Genomic DNA, 13,120 nt, shown 5'->3' on the forward strand with positions numbered 1-13,120 from the left:
TGGGATGCCTAGGGAGTGTGTAGAGATGATGATGGAGCGATAATGAGACAAAGATGTCAACAAATGTCTATCATAATATTCAGTTTATTTATTATTTTTTTGCATTGTTCAAACAGCTTTATGTAGATGTTGAGTGATTTGGGTAAACTATAAAACAGTTTCTTTTGTGTTTTGAAGTCTTTTGTTACTTTATTTGATTTTTGCCCAGAATAATTTTTAGCTGCATTTGGAGTCATCATTTGTAAAAAGCTTGTTCACTTTTCTCCCTTCTTTCTCCCGTCTATCTTTGTCTTATCTCCTCCCGCCTGCGCAGTCCATCTATACAAATGCGACGCCCAACGAGGAAGCTGTGGTCTGTGTCTGAAAGCGGACCCTTTGTTTGGGTGCGTCTGGTGCAAAGGAGAGAACCGCTGCACCCTCAAGCAACACTGCGCCAATGAGAACACGTGGCTAGAGCACAACGGCATCAACAGCAAGTGCACCCACCCACGGATCACCAAGGTGAGACGTATGCATCAGCGTCCACATATGTTCACACAGTTTACACGTTAGCACATATACGGACCAATCAATCCAGCTATTATTGTAAAAACCTTTTGCCTGAAAGGCCATACATACACACCTTAATTATAGTGCGCTCGTGGGAACATAGTCATACTCATCACCTCACTGACGGTGTGGCAGTCGATCATCTCAACATAATGGCAGAGGCTGTGAGTCATTATCAGCTATTCAGTCTGACACCATTTGTGAAGAAGGATATGTTTTACACCTTTTTGTAGTGCAGCAACACATCACAGGAAAAAAAATAAGTTTCAATGATAATGGCATACGAGAACTACAATTACAGCAGTCGTGTAATTTAGCATTTTAGATGTCTTTTCTTCAAACCGTAGGGGGACAGTAGTTATTTTTTGCCAACGTTAACTCGAAATGTCAATGTACAAACACATATACAGATCTAGAGAGACAAATCATCCTCACTCTTGTTAGTTATCAATCAGCTGCACAGATGTTCAGGTGAATCCCTGCTTAACCCAGCGCCATGTGGGGTAAATAGACTTGACCTGTGCAAGACACATAAAAAGGGTGAAAGCAGCAGTGATAAGGGTCAGCAAGATGAAGGATAATAGGACATAAAGGAAAGATGGATGGAAAGCTGCCAGATGAAGGAAGAGGAGGGTGGATTTGGGGGAAGGGGGAGAGGCAGTGATGGATGGCTAGGCTGAGCCAGAAAAGAGTCACATGAGGCTGAATGACTGAAAAGAGTCCCCCCTTTTACCCGGGTCCACTTTTCCAGTGATGGATATAAAGGTCCACTCTGCATCCTTTTCCTGGGAGGAGAGTTGAGGGCAGATGATGACTGACTGTGGATGAAACATAGAACAGATAAAAACGACAACGAGGGGAATCCCTTTTGTTGTCCTGGAGATTGATACGGACAGAGAGTGGGAAGAGGGGTGCGGAAATGGAATCTGACCCTCTATCATCCTGGATGTAGCGGCATTCAAGTAACTGCCTGATCACAAGGAATCTGGCTGCTCGCTCATGAGATGTTAACCTGATGGGTTACGACAGAATTGTCTAATTTCCCCCGAATTGCTTCTAAATAAAGGAGCAAGACAGATAGAGGGAAACAAACATGGGGGAGTCATAAGAAGAAAAATAAAGGGGCTTATTGTAATTACTCGACCCTCACAGATGACCCAGAGTACTGTCATTATTTTTATTCGTTCAAAATCAACTCTTAAGAAGAGTGATGTCATGATGGTAACATTTTGTCCCCCCCCCCCCACCCTTACACTTATTTAAAGAGTCTGGATCAGTCATTTGCACTCTGTCATTCCACTTCTCTAATGTTTGTCTTCTCCCGGAGCAGTGGATTTATTCTTGGAGATGGGCCTGTATTTCTCCTTACATCCCCGAGGCTGCAGCGGGGACATATTGCAGCCTTCTCACGTCCCCCATAAAAACTGTCAGTGGGTGAGGAGTGAGGACTTTCCCAAGACAACCCAGGCCCTAATGCATTCTAATACGCTTCATTATAATGACATCTCCCATCAACAATGAGAGGGTGAGACTCACATAGAAAGATGAAAAGTGAAAAGGAGAGAGAGAGAGAGGGAGAAGTGATTAAGTGTTTGCCTCTACCCAACCGTCAATTATCTTGTCAAAGTCACAAATCTAATCAACGCCTCATTGCGTCTCTCCTCTTCGCTCTCCCTTCTCTCTCTCTCTCTTGGTTTCTTTTGCTTCTTCCTTCCCAGCTTCCCTCAAAGTCCTTCTCCCGCTCCATATTTGTTAATAAATTGAGAGCCACGAGGCATTGTGTGCAATCTTTTTAATTGCATGTATTGTAGCCCTGTTCCCAGAAGGCTCTGTTTTTTCATTAAGATATCAGCAGGGAACTTTATTAATCAGCGACGCCGAAGCATACGATAACGATATCTCCCATATGACAGTCGCAGGACTTGTGTTGTGCATGACCTGGCTTGAGTTTGCCTGAGTTATTTGACTGGTGAGTTCAGTACTCAAATAGTCAAATTAAATGCTTTTGACGTGCTTGCGGTAGTGACATACGGAAAGTCACGCTTTAAGCTATGAGATACAGGCAAACACACACACTCACACAGCACTCTACCTGTGAACACCGCAGGGGTTCACGCTGCCAACTTTTACACTGCACAGAGAAATGACAGTCACCATTAAAGCTGGGCTCCTGCCTGCAGCATGAAGCCTAGAGGACTTTTATTTGGCAGAGACAGATAGACACAGACTATTCTGTGTCCATCTCTCACATCCATCCATCTGGACGGGCCTGATGATGTGTACTCACACGTACACTGACTGGCCAAAAAGTAATTGTGTGAGTAAAGTGTTGATGGATGTTGGAACCACATCATCAACAATGAGAGATGTTACTGATAAATCAAAGGACATTGTGATTACTGCAAAGGTGTCACCCGATGCCATGATATAAGTTAATCTTATGAAATACTTCACAGTAGATTTCAGTGTACACCAGATAGAGAAATGACAGTTGTTGACCCCGAGTCTTGACCCTTTACCAATCACTGCATCGGTCCCGTTCCCCAAGCTACAGACTGCTACCTAATGTGTGAACTTGAGCGCTTATCCCCAAGGACCTTGTGAAAACCAGCCATAAACTAAAGAGTTGACTACCATTTGAAACACCCTTGTGATATTATTTTTTTGTACAACCACAAATTTATAACATGAATATTTTTGTGCCATATTCTGGTTCATTCAGATTTCACATTGTTTTGCATGCCTATTTGTTCATTTGAGATAAGCCTCAAATACAGTTTTCTTTTAAAATAATGACCTCTAAACCTAATTACACAGATTTGGATAAAGAATGGACAGGGTTGTCCAGTTAATGGAAAGCTAATGGAAACATGTGAGAGATTTATTATGTTAATTCATTAAACTATCAATGAATTATGGATTAACTTACTACTTAACAAAACTAACTAAATTATATATATTGTCTCATTGCTGTTATCATGCACATTACCTTGGAGAATTAGCTTTCCACCACTTTCTATTTTTACGTTGTCAGGAAAATAATTGTGTTGCGTAAAAAAAACGAAACTAAATAATGTTCATAATCATCATTTCCAACAGATCACCCCTCTGCGAGGCCCCAGGGAAGGTGGCACACTTGTGACTATCCATGGTGAGAACCTGGGACTGGACTTTAGGGAGATTCAGGGTAATGTGAAGGTGGCTGAAGTGGATTGCACTCCAATACGTGAGGGCTACATCCCTGCTGAACAGTAAGTCACATGTTGATCACAGTAAATGGTAAAAAAAATAAGGTAAATGGCCTGCATTTGTATAGCCCTTTTCTAGTCCTTAAGGACCCCAAAGGACCCCAAAGAGCTTTCACATAATGAGCAATTAAAAAAGGTGACATGACTAAGCATTAAATAACATATCATGAAATGGTCATTATCAGCTTAAAAACATTCATTCAGAGCTGCAATGCCAAACCTTTGACCTTGTGGTAATGAGTGTAATCACACAAACACTAATGCCGGTTGCTTACGATGAGGAAAAACCCCTCTAATGGTGTCCATGTTTGTCCTCACCATTGCTAGCTTCCCTATTTTAGGCTGTAATCCTTCTCTGAATGAATGAAATAGATCAAAAATGTATCCAATGTTCTTGAGGTTCTAATACAAAAGGTTCCCCCTAATTTCCATAGACTATTCCATTGAGTGTGATCGTTTCAAATTCAAATTCAAATTCAAATTCAAATTTTATTTGTCACGTACACAGTCATACACAGTACGATATGTAGTGAAATGCTTGGACAACTGCTCGTGACCTAAAGAAAACAAAAAAGGAAAAGGCTATGAATAAGATAGGAAATAAATATGAAAAATTAAAAAGGGTAAATTTAACTAGGAAGAAATAGAATATAAATTAAGGTTAAAAATGAAATAACTGTACAACACAAATTAGAATGAAGGGTAAATTTAACTGGGAAGAATAAGATAAAGATAAATATATAAATTAAAGTTGAAAATAAAATAACTGTACAACAAAATACACAATACACAATATAGAACTATATAAGAATGTATGAAGAAATCTAAATATAAATAAATATATACACAATAACAGCAGCTGTACAAGTATTAACCGGAAATGAAGAATATAGTGACCAGTGTTGTGCAAAACCAAAGTCCAGAAAGTCCAGTGTGTGTGTAAGAACTGTATGTGTGGGTCAGTACTGTGTGGTGGTGTGATTGAGAGACCGTATCGCCTGCGGGAAGAAGCTCCTCCTCAGTCTCTCTGTGTTGGTCTTCAGGGAGCGGAATCGCTTTCCTGACCTCAGCAGAGAGAACAGTCTGTTGTTGGGATGGCTGAGGTCCTTCACGATCTTCCTGGCCTTGGTCCGGCACCGCCTGCTGTAGATTGAGTGCAGGTCAGGGAGCTCGGAGCGTTTGTCTCAGTTCTGGCACACCAATCAATAGAGGTTGAAGTAACACAGAGATAGGTTACAGCTCTTCACACTAGGGTTGCCAACTCCCTGAAAAATAAATAAGGGACACCTCGTGGCCAGGGCCGGGCGACCCAGTTGTCTTCACCCTTCCCAGTGTGGTGAATTTTCTAGCTCTTTTTTTGTGTGTGAAATTATTTTTTTAACCATTTGACTTGAATTTGATTTAAGTAGATGTGTATTCTTTGTGATATGAACACATGTGAAACAAATGATCATTTAGCCATTTATTTTTAGCTCAAAATGACAACATTAACACAGTAAAACAGGTCTCTTTCTTAAACAGAAGCCTGTCATGCTTAACTTTTGAGAATATAAGTAAATCTTTCTTTAAAAGAACTCTGTCCTGCTTAACTTAAAATAATAGAAAACAATAGAAAGAAAAACATTCTTGTAACAGTGCACATTTAGTGCATTTAGTACAATTGGCTTAATGCTAATCAGCTGCTCCTGTTTGTAAACCCGCTTGTTCCCATGATTACGCATCTTAACTCATCATCATTATTCATCTATGTATTACTTTTATGTATTAGTCATCTATTTGTTGTAATCATCTATCCTTACAGTTGTTTATTACACAAAATAAATTATATTATCACACTTCTGGCCACATAGCACTGATATTCACTGCACATGCCCATATTAACTTTTTCCAGCCAGGTGTTTTCCTGTTCCCATTTTTCCCTTTCTCTGAACAAACATTGCTGCTCTAATGCTGGGCTTACACTGTGCGGTTTTAGGCCCATTTTGAGCCGATTTTTGAGTGATCGGACCGATTTTGGCCTTCATCGTGCATCGTGTAGTATACGTGGGGTAACGAGAAGTGATTAACACCTCACGACCAACTCCCGATCATCAATCGCTCGTGAGGGTCTCACCACAGCCGCTCACACTGCTCGCGCGCAAACACGTAAACGTTGGTGTAAAAGATGGAGCAGCTCGGCTGTGCAGCCTGTGATCTGGACACAAGCGATGGAGGCACACAACCGTGAAAATAGTTGGATTTACATTGCTGCTCAGTCACAGCTGCCCGATCAATGTTTTTCATTAGCAATTTAGCAAAGTTGATGGTGGTGGTGTGTGTGTCTGTGTGAGTGTAATGCTGGGCTTACACTGTGCGATTTTTGGCCCATTTTGAGCCGATTTTTGAGTCGTGCGACCGTTTTGGCGATCGGCCCGATTTTGGCCTTCATCATGCGTCGTGTATCGTGTAGTATACGTGGGGTAACGAGACGCGATTAACACCTCACGACCAGCTCCCGATCATCAATCGCTTGGTCGGGAGGGTGTCACCGCAGTTTGTCACACTGCTCACGCGCAAACACAAATGTCGGCGAAAAAGACGCCGCAACACGGCAGTGCAGCGTGTGATCTGGACACAAGCGATGGAGGTACAACTTGTAGAACTTTGGAAAGCTCATCCGAGCCTTTTCGATGTGGCCTCAGAAATTATCACGACCACAACAACCGTGAAAATAGTTGGATCTACACTGCTGCTCAATCACAGCTGCCCGATCAATGTTTTTCATTAGCAATTTAGCAAAGTTGATGGTGGTGGTGTGTCTGTGTGAGTGAAAGACGGCGAGAGAGAGAGCGAGCGACAGATTTTCTGTTATAACCTTCATTTTATGGAGGCACAGTGTGAGCACTCAGGTCGCATCAGAGCATCGGGCGGTATAGTGTGAGACTCTGCATCGTGACCTACCAACTTCTAACCCCTGCGAGTCAATCGTGCAGTTTGAGCAGGAGCTGAATAACGTGACTGAAAAAATCGCACAGTGTTTGCCCAGCTTTAGGTGTACTGTCGTCCGAGACTTGCACCGCAGTGTCGGCGTTTGTTTCCCTGTTGGCCATGCTTCTTGTTGTGGTCATCTGTTGTCTTCCGGTATTTTCTCCGTAAGCGACCTTTCCTTGACCAATGAGATGAGCGGTAATCTGAATTGTCATACTCGAATTGTCATAAGTGTGCTGTCAGCTCATTGGTCACAAAGCAGGAGAGGGGCTGGGAATTATGTTTTCAAACAAAGCGTGAATTCCATTAAAAGTTATAGACTACTTTTGATTCTCACTGTATTACGGGACAAAGTGCGTCCCTTATTAGCTCAACACGGGACGTGTACTTTTGTTTCGAAATACGGGACGATTCCGTATTTTAAGGGACGGTTGGCAACCCTACTTCACACTATGAAAACTGTATCCACTGGAGGGACCCCACAATACTCAAGATAGGTCTGAAAAGTTCAATTTAATTCAATTTCAATTAAACTGACACTCAGTTTATGAAAATGTCACGCAATGCTTTAGCTACTGTTGTTAGCTAAGGCATTTGTAGCCTACAACCAAGCTTCTTTCAGCTGCTCCCTTATTTACAAGGGGATGGCACCGTGGCTGGATGCACATATTTGATTTGGCACAGATATTTATACCAGATGCCCTTCCTGGCACAATCCTCCGAGGGATTTGTGTCTATTCCCAGGCTCGAATGGGAAACCCTTTATTTATTAGGTGAGTGCGTAAACCTCGACATTATGGAATAGTCTAAAACCAGCCTTTGTACATTTGACTCTTATCAGTGACAAAATGCGTGCTGGACATACTGGCATAAAAGATATCAGGATGATACGTTTTTTTCCAGCAGATTGAATTAAGAACTTGCAGAACAAAGTTAGAACTTAGTGGAGAGGCATTAATTCATTTTCCTGAGTGGGATTTAATTGCACTGTCTTTACCACTACTACAGGAATGTCGCTAGAGACATTGTATTTAAAACTCTGTCATGTTGCAGAATACAGAGGGACTGATGTGGCACAGATGTTCTCAGTCAGCACTGTGTGAACTCCCTTGGCAAAGGCTTGAATGTAACGAATGTTAATTCAAATGGAAAAATCCTGCTCTGCATTTTCAAGCCCAACCTACAGCAGGAGTCTGTTGATACTACGTACTAAATATTGAAGCATATTATATAGATTCTGTGTGAGCACAGTCACAGACCTTTGCTGTTATGGGATTTAAACTGAAAGAACTTTGACCACAGCTGAACACTTCATGTCCTGAAGGGCAAAACACTTCCCTAAGCACACAAACACCACTTAGTTCAGTGTGTTAGCAACTTGACATATCCTTAACAACACTGAGGGTCAGTTTGGTAAAGTAAATCCGTTGGGCATCTTTCTTTGCCTTTAGACAACAATTCTGATGGCAAAAGAGCCAAACGGGACAGGCAAAAAAAATAAATAAATAAATAAATTAAAAAAAAAAACAAAAAAAAAACAATTCAATGTAGCGTGGTCTTGGTGGTTGCATAAGAGATATGATCTCAAAGTTGGCATAATCTTCTGACTAGCAGAATGTATATGAATGTAAACTAATTTAAAGTCAGAGCAGTGCACTTATACAGTAGAAGCAATGCTGTGGGTGACAGAGCACAGTTCCTCCCTCAGTAGCACACACAACTCCAATAATCTTTTTTTTTTTTTTTTTTTTTTTTATTCAGGAGGTTACATTTAGTTGACATACGAGTTTAATCCAGCGCTTTGGCTCCTTTCAGGTGCGGTCTGTAAATTATTAAAACTAGTTTAAAGTTGGCTTATCAACAGACCCCGTGCTTCTTCTGCTGAGAAAGAAAGTTGTGTGCCAGCACTTTCTAAGCAAATGCTGACCCAGCAGAAGAGGTAGCTGCATTTGAGGTCATATGTAAAAGGATGGAGACTTTTTGCTTTCTCTCCTACAAGTTGGCAGCGCGGGGGAGGTGAAGCTGTTGGCAAATAATGCATTATTTTATCAAGCTTTAAGACAGGTCTAGCTATAAATCTATTAAATAACCTGCTTTGCATTTCCCAGCGACGCCAACTGGTATAGTACAAGTAACTGTGCAATTACACATGCTTTGTTACATATTCTACAATTGTGCCAATGTTTGTTTCCAGGATTGTGTGCGAGATGGGTAGAGCTGAGATGAGCCAGTATACTGGGAACGTGCAGGTCTGTGTCGGGCAGTGCACATCTGAATTTATGGCAAAATCCTCCAAGTACTACTACTTTGTGGTGAGTGTTAACTTCTGTTGTTTTTGTGTAATTGTATGTGGAGTTTTGCAGACTTTAAAAAACTAGCAATTTGATGGTTAAAAATTGAAACGTGTGCTTCTATTAGCAGAAGGGCAACTATACTGCATGTGTCACCCTCGGCATGTTAGCACCTTGCTTGTAGCTGATCAGTCTTCTCACCTACTGTGTTAAGTAGGTGAGAACATGTATGTACATGTTGCTTTTTTGGCTGTGTTCCAACATGGTGTGGTTCTCACTGAGAGTCTGCTTCTCAGCTTTTCTGTCATGCATGTATCAGTCGTGAGACATGACTGACAGTTACTAATGAGAAGAAAATGAAGAAAAAACACGAACGTTGATAAAAAAAACCCCGAAGTGAATAACAAATAAAAATTGAACATTAACACATGAAAACACACATTACGCCTTTTTTAACATTCACTCTGCGTATAATTATTCTCACACTTTCGCTTTCTGAAATAAATTAGCAGTTGTTAATGTTATGTACGTATTTTATGCTGTGTTATCATTTTTACTGCTATCCATTAATGGGTGCTGGCTGGGTTTATTTCTCAATGGGCTCCCTGCACAGGATTATAGGATGTTAGGTCTAGATGTCCCACTACACAGCAGGCTAAGGATGAGATTATAAGAACACGAAATGGACTGGAGGAGGATTTACTTTATGCCCCACTTCCCCTGAACTGCATCTGCTGCTACTGTTACTTTAATTTACAAAAGTTTTTCATCAGAGAACACGTTAAGTGGAATCAGTGGGTGCAGGTTAAAGTACAGCACTGTGGAAAAGTCTTGAACTATCCCTACTTTCTTTCTAATTTGAGCGAGACTTTCTGGCCATTTTCAGGGGAATGTATTTCTTTGTTTGTCAGACTGCTTATGAATCAGCTATAAGTGACTTTCTTACCAACAGGCTGTTACAATAACATTTATTTTTTTATTGTTTTTACCAGATTCCAAGGATTATCAGTCTTACGCCAAGCCGTGGGCCAGTCTCTGGGGGAACTGTCGTCAACATTACTGGCAGCCACTTTGATGCTGGGAGCAATGTGTCAGTCATGTTCAAGGACCAGCCGTGCACTTATCAGAGGTTAGTTGGAACAAGCCAGCGCTGACCCCGTCAGTCACACTTTAACAGTCAATTAAACGGTCAGGTAAAGCTACTCTTTCACACTACAGGTACAAAACCTTTCTGACATCACAACAATATCTTACTTTTACACATAAAATGAAATATCACAATGCCCAAGGAGGAACTTTGCTACATTATGATTAATCAAGGGTTTGAGTACACCCATTGCTGAAAAAGAAAGTTTTGCAGCTGGACCCCGCACAAATGTTAAATTCAATTAAAACAACTGCATAAAGACAAATGAAAATTAATGCTAAGTACTTCAAATTGCCTTTGTGCTCAACCCTGTCACAGTAGCAGGCTGAAGGTCTACGTTTAACCATCTACACAGCTGCAGAAATATATTAAATACCTTGAGAGCAGAAATAGCGCTGACTTAGAGGTTTTCCAATTTTGAGATTCAAATTTCTACTCAGTGATGATAAATATTGCACCATAAATGATTGGGCAAATACAGCATCGTTGCAATGTACCATTTGGCATTGATAAATGCTCAGTTCTCAGTTCAGTCAATACATTATGGATCAATGTCTATTTAACCAACCGTTCAAATGTCTTAACTATTACATCGTTTTTAGTGTTGGAATAATTTAGTAGTCTGCTTAAAAAAGGATATTGACTAGAGAGATGGCTTTTGGGTTTCTTTACATTTAAATACCACTGTACTGATTCCTCCTTTTGTCTGTTGAACTGTACCACTAACATATCAGTACATGTAACTAATGTTTCATCCTGTCATTGTTTTAGGAGGGGTGGCCTATGGCTTACTTGCCGAACCCATGCTTCCCTACATGGCATTGGAAATGTGTCTGTGTCTGTGAGCATAGATAGGGCCCACCTTCAGAAAGACCTCCAGTTTGAATATGTGGAAGATCCCACCATCACCAAGATAGAGCCTGAGTGGAGCATCTTCAGGTATACATTTTTGTCTGTTTACTTTGACTCGTTGCTCACTGCAGAGAGATATCAACAGAATATTTTGCGTCCTGTGGATGGAAATATCTCAGCAGCACAGGTTATTGTCAGATCCTTGTCAGGAGGAAATGAAAAGGTTTAATCGTCTACTGCAACATAATACAAAATTTACAGCGTACAAATTTTGCATTGGGTGCATAAACTAAGCAATGAATAAATAATTCAAATCACCATTTGTCAAAGCAATCTGAGCTGTCTTTTTTTTTTTTTTAAACCGTCTTTTCTTTTTCCCCTTCTTTTTCTCTTTCAGTGGATATACTCCGATCACGGTGACAGGAACTAATCTGGACATCATTCAGACACCACTCATCAGAGCCAAATACAATGGCCATGAGACACTCAATGTAAGTGAATGTAGATGCAGCGTGGGTGATCAAACAATCACCTCGTGGTTAATTGTGTTATTAAAAACACAATTAACCAAGATAGAGCCTGAGTGGAGCATCTTCAGGTATACATTTTTGTGTTGCAATGCATTCCATTGTTCACAGTTAGGTCCATAATTTTGCAACTTGTTGCTATGTCTTTGATCTCTTGAAATCTGCTTAATTTGTCATGGAATAATGAAATGACAGCCCACACCACTTTGTCCACTTCCTTTGTAGTCTAAAGATAGGTGCACATGTAATTCCTAAAGAGTTAGTGGTAAAGTGTTGTTACAGCCCTTGAGTCAAATGTGAAAGTCTGTACTTTAGTCAATTCTGGATTGTTTGATTTAAATATCCGCTGTGTTGGTACACAGAGGCAAAACCACAAAAAAATCAATACTTGTTGACCTATTTCCATGCAATTTTATTTTACTTTTACTAATGTGGCCCAGGAACAAAAGAAAGTGGCTAATTTAAATGAACACGGCGAGCTATATAGTCAGCCATAAAGTTTCATTTAGTCCAGAGCATTACTAAATTCTTTATTTGTAGGGCTAGGAAGAAAATTCAGTGGCACTGCAGTGCAAAATCAACAGGTTGCAACTGAATAGGGAATAATGTAATTCATCGCCACTGTGTAACAAGTAGGAACTTTGATATTGAATTAGAAACCACAGTGATTAGCCTCTTTACCCAGGCGAGGATAGGTAATGCCATGCTTGGGGCTCTGCGATCTCTTTGAAATAAAAGGAAGTAACAAAAGGTGGTAATGCTATCTTTCTTGGTCCATTTAAGCATAGCCCGACACCACGTTTAACATCTGTGCTCAGATGTGCCTCTTTTAGGCATTGTATCTCAAGTGTCTCAGCGTGTCACGATATAGTCTCAATCTGACACAGCTCAGATCTAAATGAAAAGGAGTTAAAAATGGACATCCAAAGCATTTGTCCGCAAAAAGAGTTTTTGTTACTTTTTCTTTCTTTCTTTCTTTTCCTCTATTACCTTCTTGTACCAGTGCATGATCCTTGTCAAAGATGTCCTTGCAGGATTTGTCAATTTGATATTCAAGGAGCCAATTAGGGTGACAGGCAATAGTTTGAATGACTGCATGGCAGAGGTTAGTGTGAAAATGTGAAATGTCTGAGAATGAAACAGAAACGTCTGCGGAGGCGACCTGTGCCCTGACAGACGGAGAGGAATGAAAACGTTAAGGGGATGTTGAAAGGTGTGCGTCGTTTGACAATTGCGCGTCAGTCTGTCTTTGTTTTTAAAACTGGTTTTGACACCAAATGAGCAATTTAAATAACATCACATGTCAAATGAGAAACCTCAGCAAAGACGAGAATGAGGGGAAAAAACAGGAGTGGGACACAAAAAGATGTGAGGCGCTGTAATTGAGCAAAAAAGCGGGATCGAGAAAGATGACTGAGGGAATAAGAATTTGTCAAAGAGAGAAGAAAAGATCACAGACAGGAATAACAGGATGGAATAAAGAAGTGATGAGAGGCTGGGGAGGGTTCTTTGTGGAGGGTAAAGAAGGGATGGTAAGAC

General features: G+C 40.7%; 1 protein-coding gene across 1 annotated transcript in view; it reads left to right on the plus strand.

The window, feature by feature from the left end:
* The window catches only part of plxna4 (plexin A4), a 261,846-nt gene that overhangs the window by 201,798 nt on the left and 46,928 nt on the right, over window positions 1-13,120 (plus strand). Inside the window, exons 12-17 of the mRNA XM_085387521.1 lie at window positions 314-501; window positions 3,649-3,800; window positions 8,959-9,076; window positions 10,048-10,184; window positions 10,974-11,141; window positions 11,452-11,545. Of these exons, the coding sequence (XP_085243647.1) occupies window positions 314-501; window positions 3,649-3,800; window positions 8,959-9,076; window positions 10,048-10,184; window positions 10,974-11,141; window positions 11,452-11,545 (857 nt within the window). The remainder of the gene's footprint in view (window positions 1-313; window positions 502-3,648; window positions 3,801-8,958; window positions 9,077-10,047; window positions 10,185-10,973; window positions 11,142-11,451; window positions 11,546-13,120) is intronic.

The sequence above is a fragment of the Rhamphochromis longiceps genome, linkage group LG17, assembly GCF_057381845.1.
Source record: "Rhamphochromis longiceps isolate RC_006_pf linkage group LG17, R_longiceps_female_GT1.1, whole genome shotgun sequence".
NCBI classification, from domain to species: Eukaryota; Metazoa; Chordata; class Actinopteri; order Cichliformes; family Cichlidae; genus Rhamphochromis; species Rhamphochromis longiceps.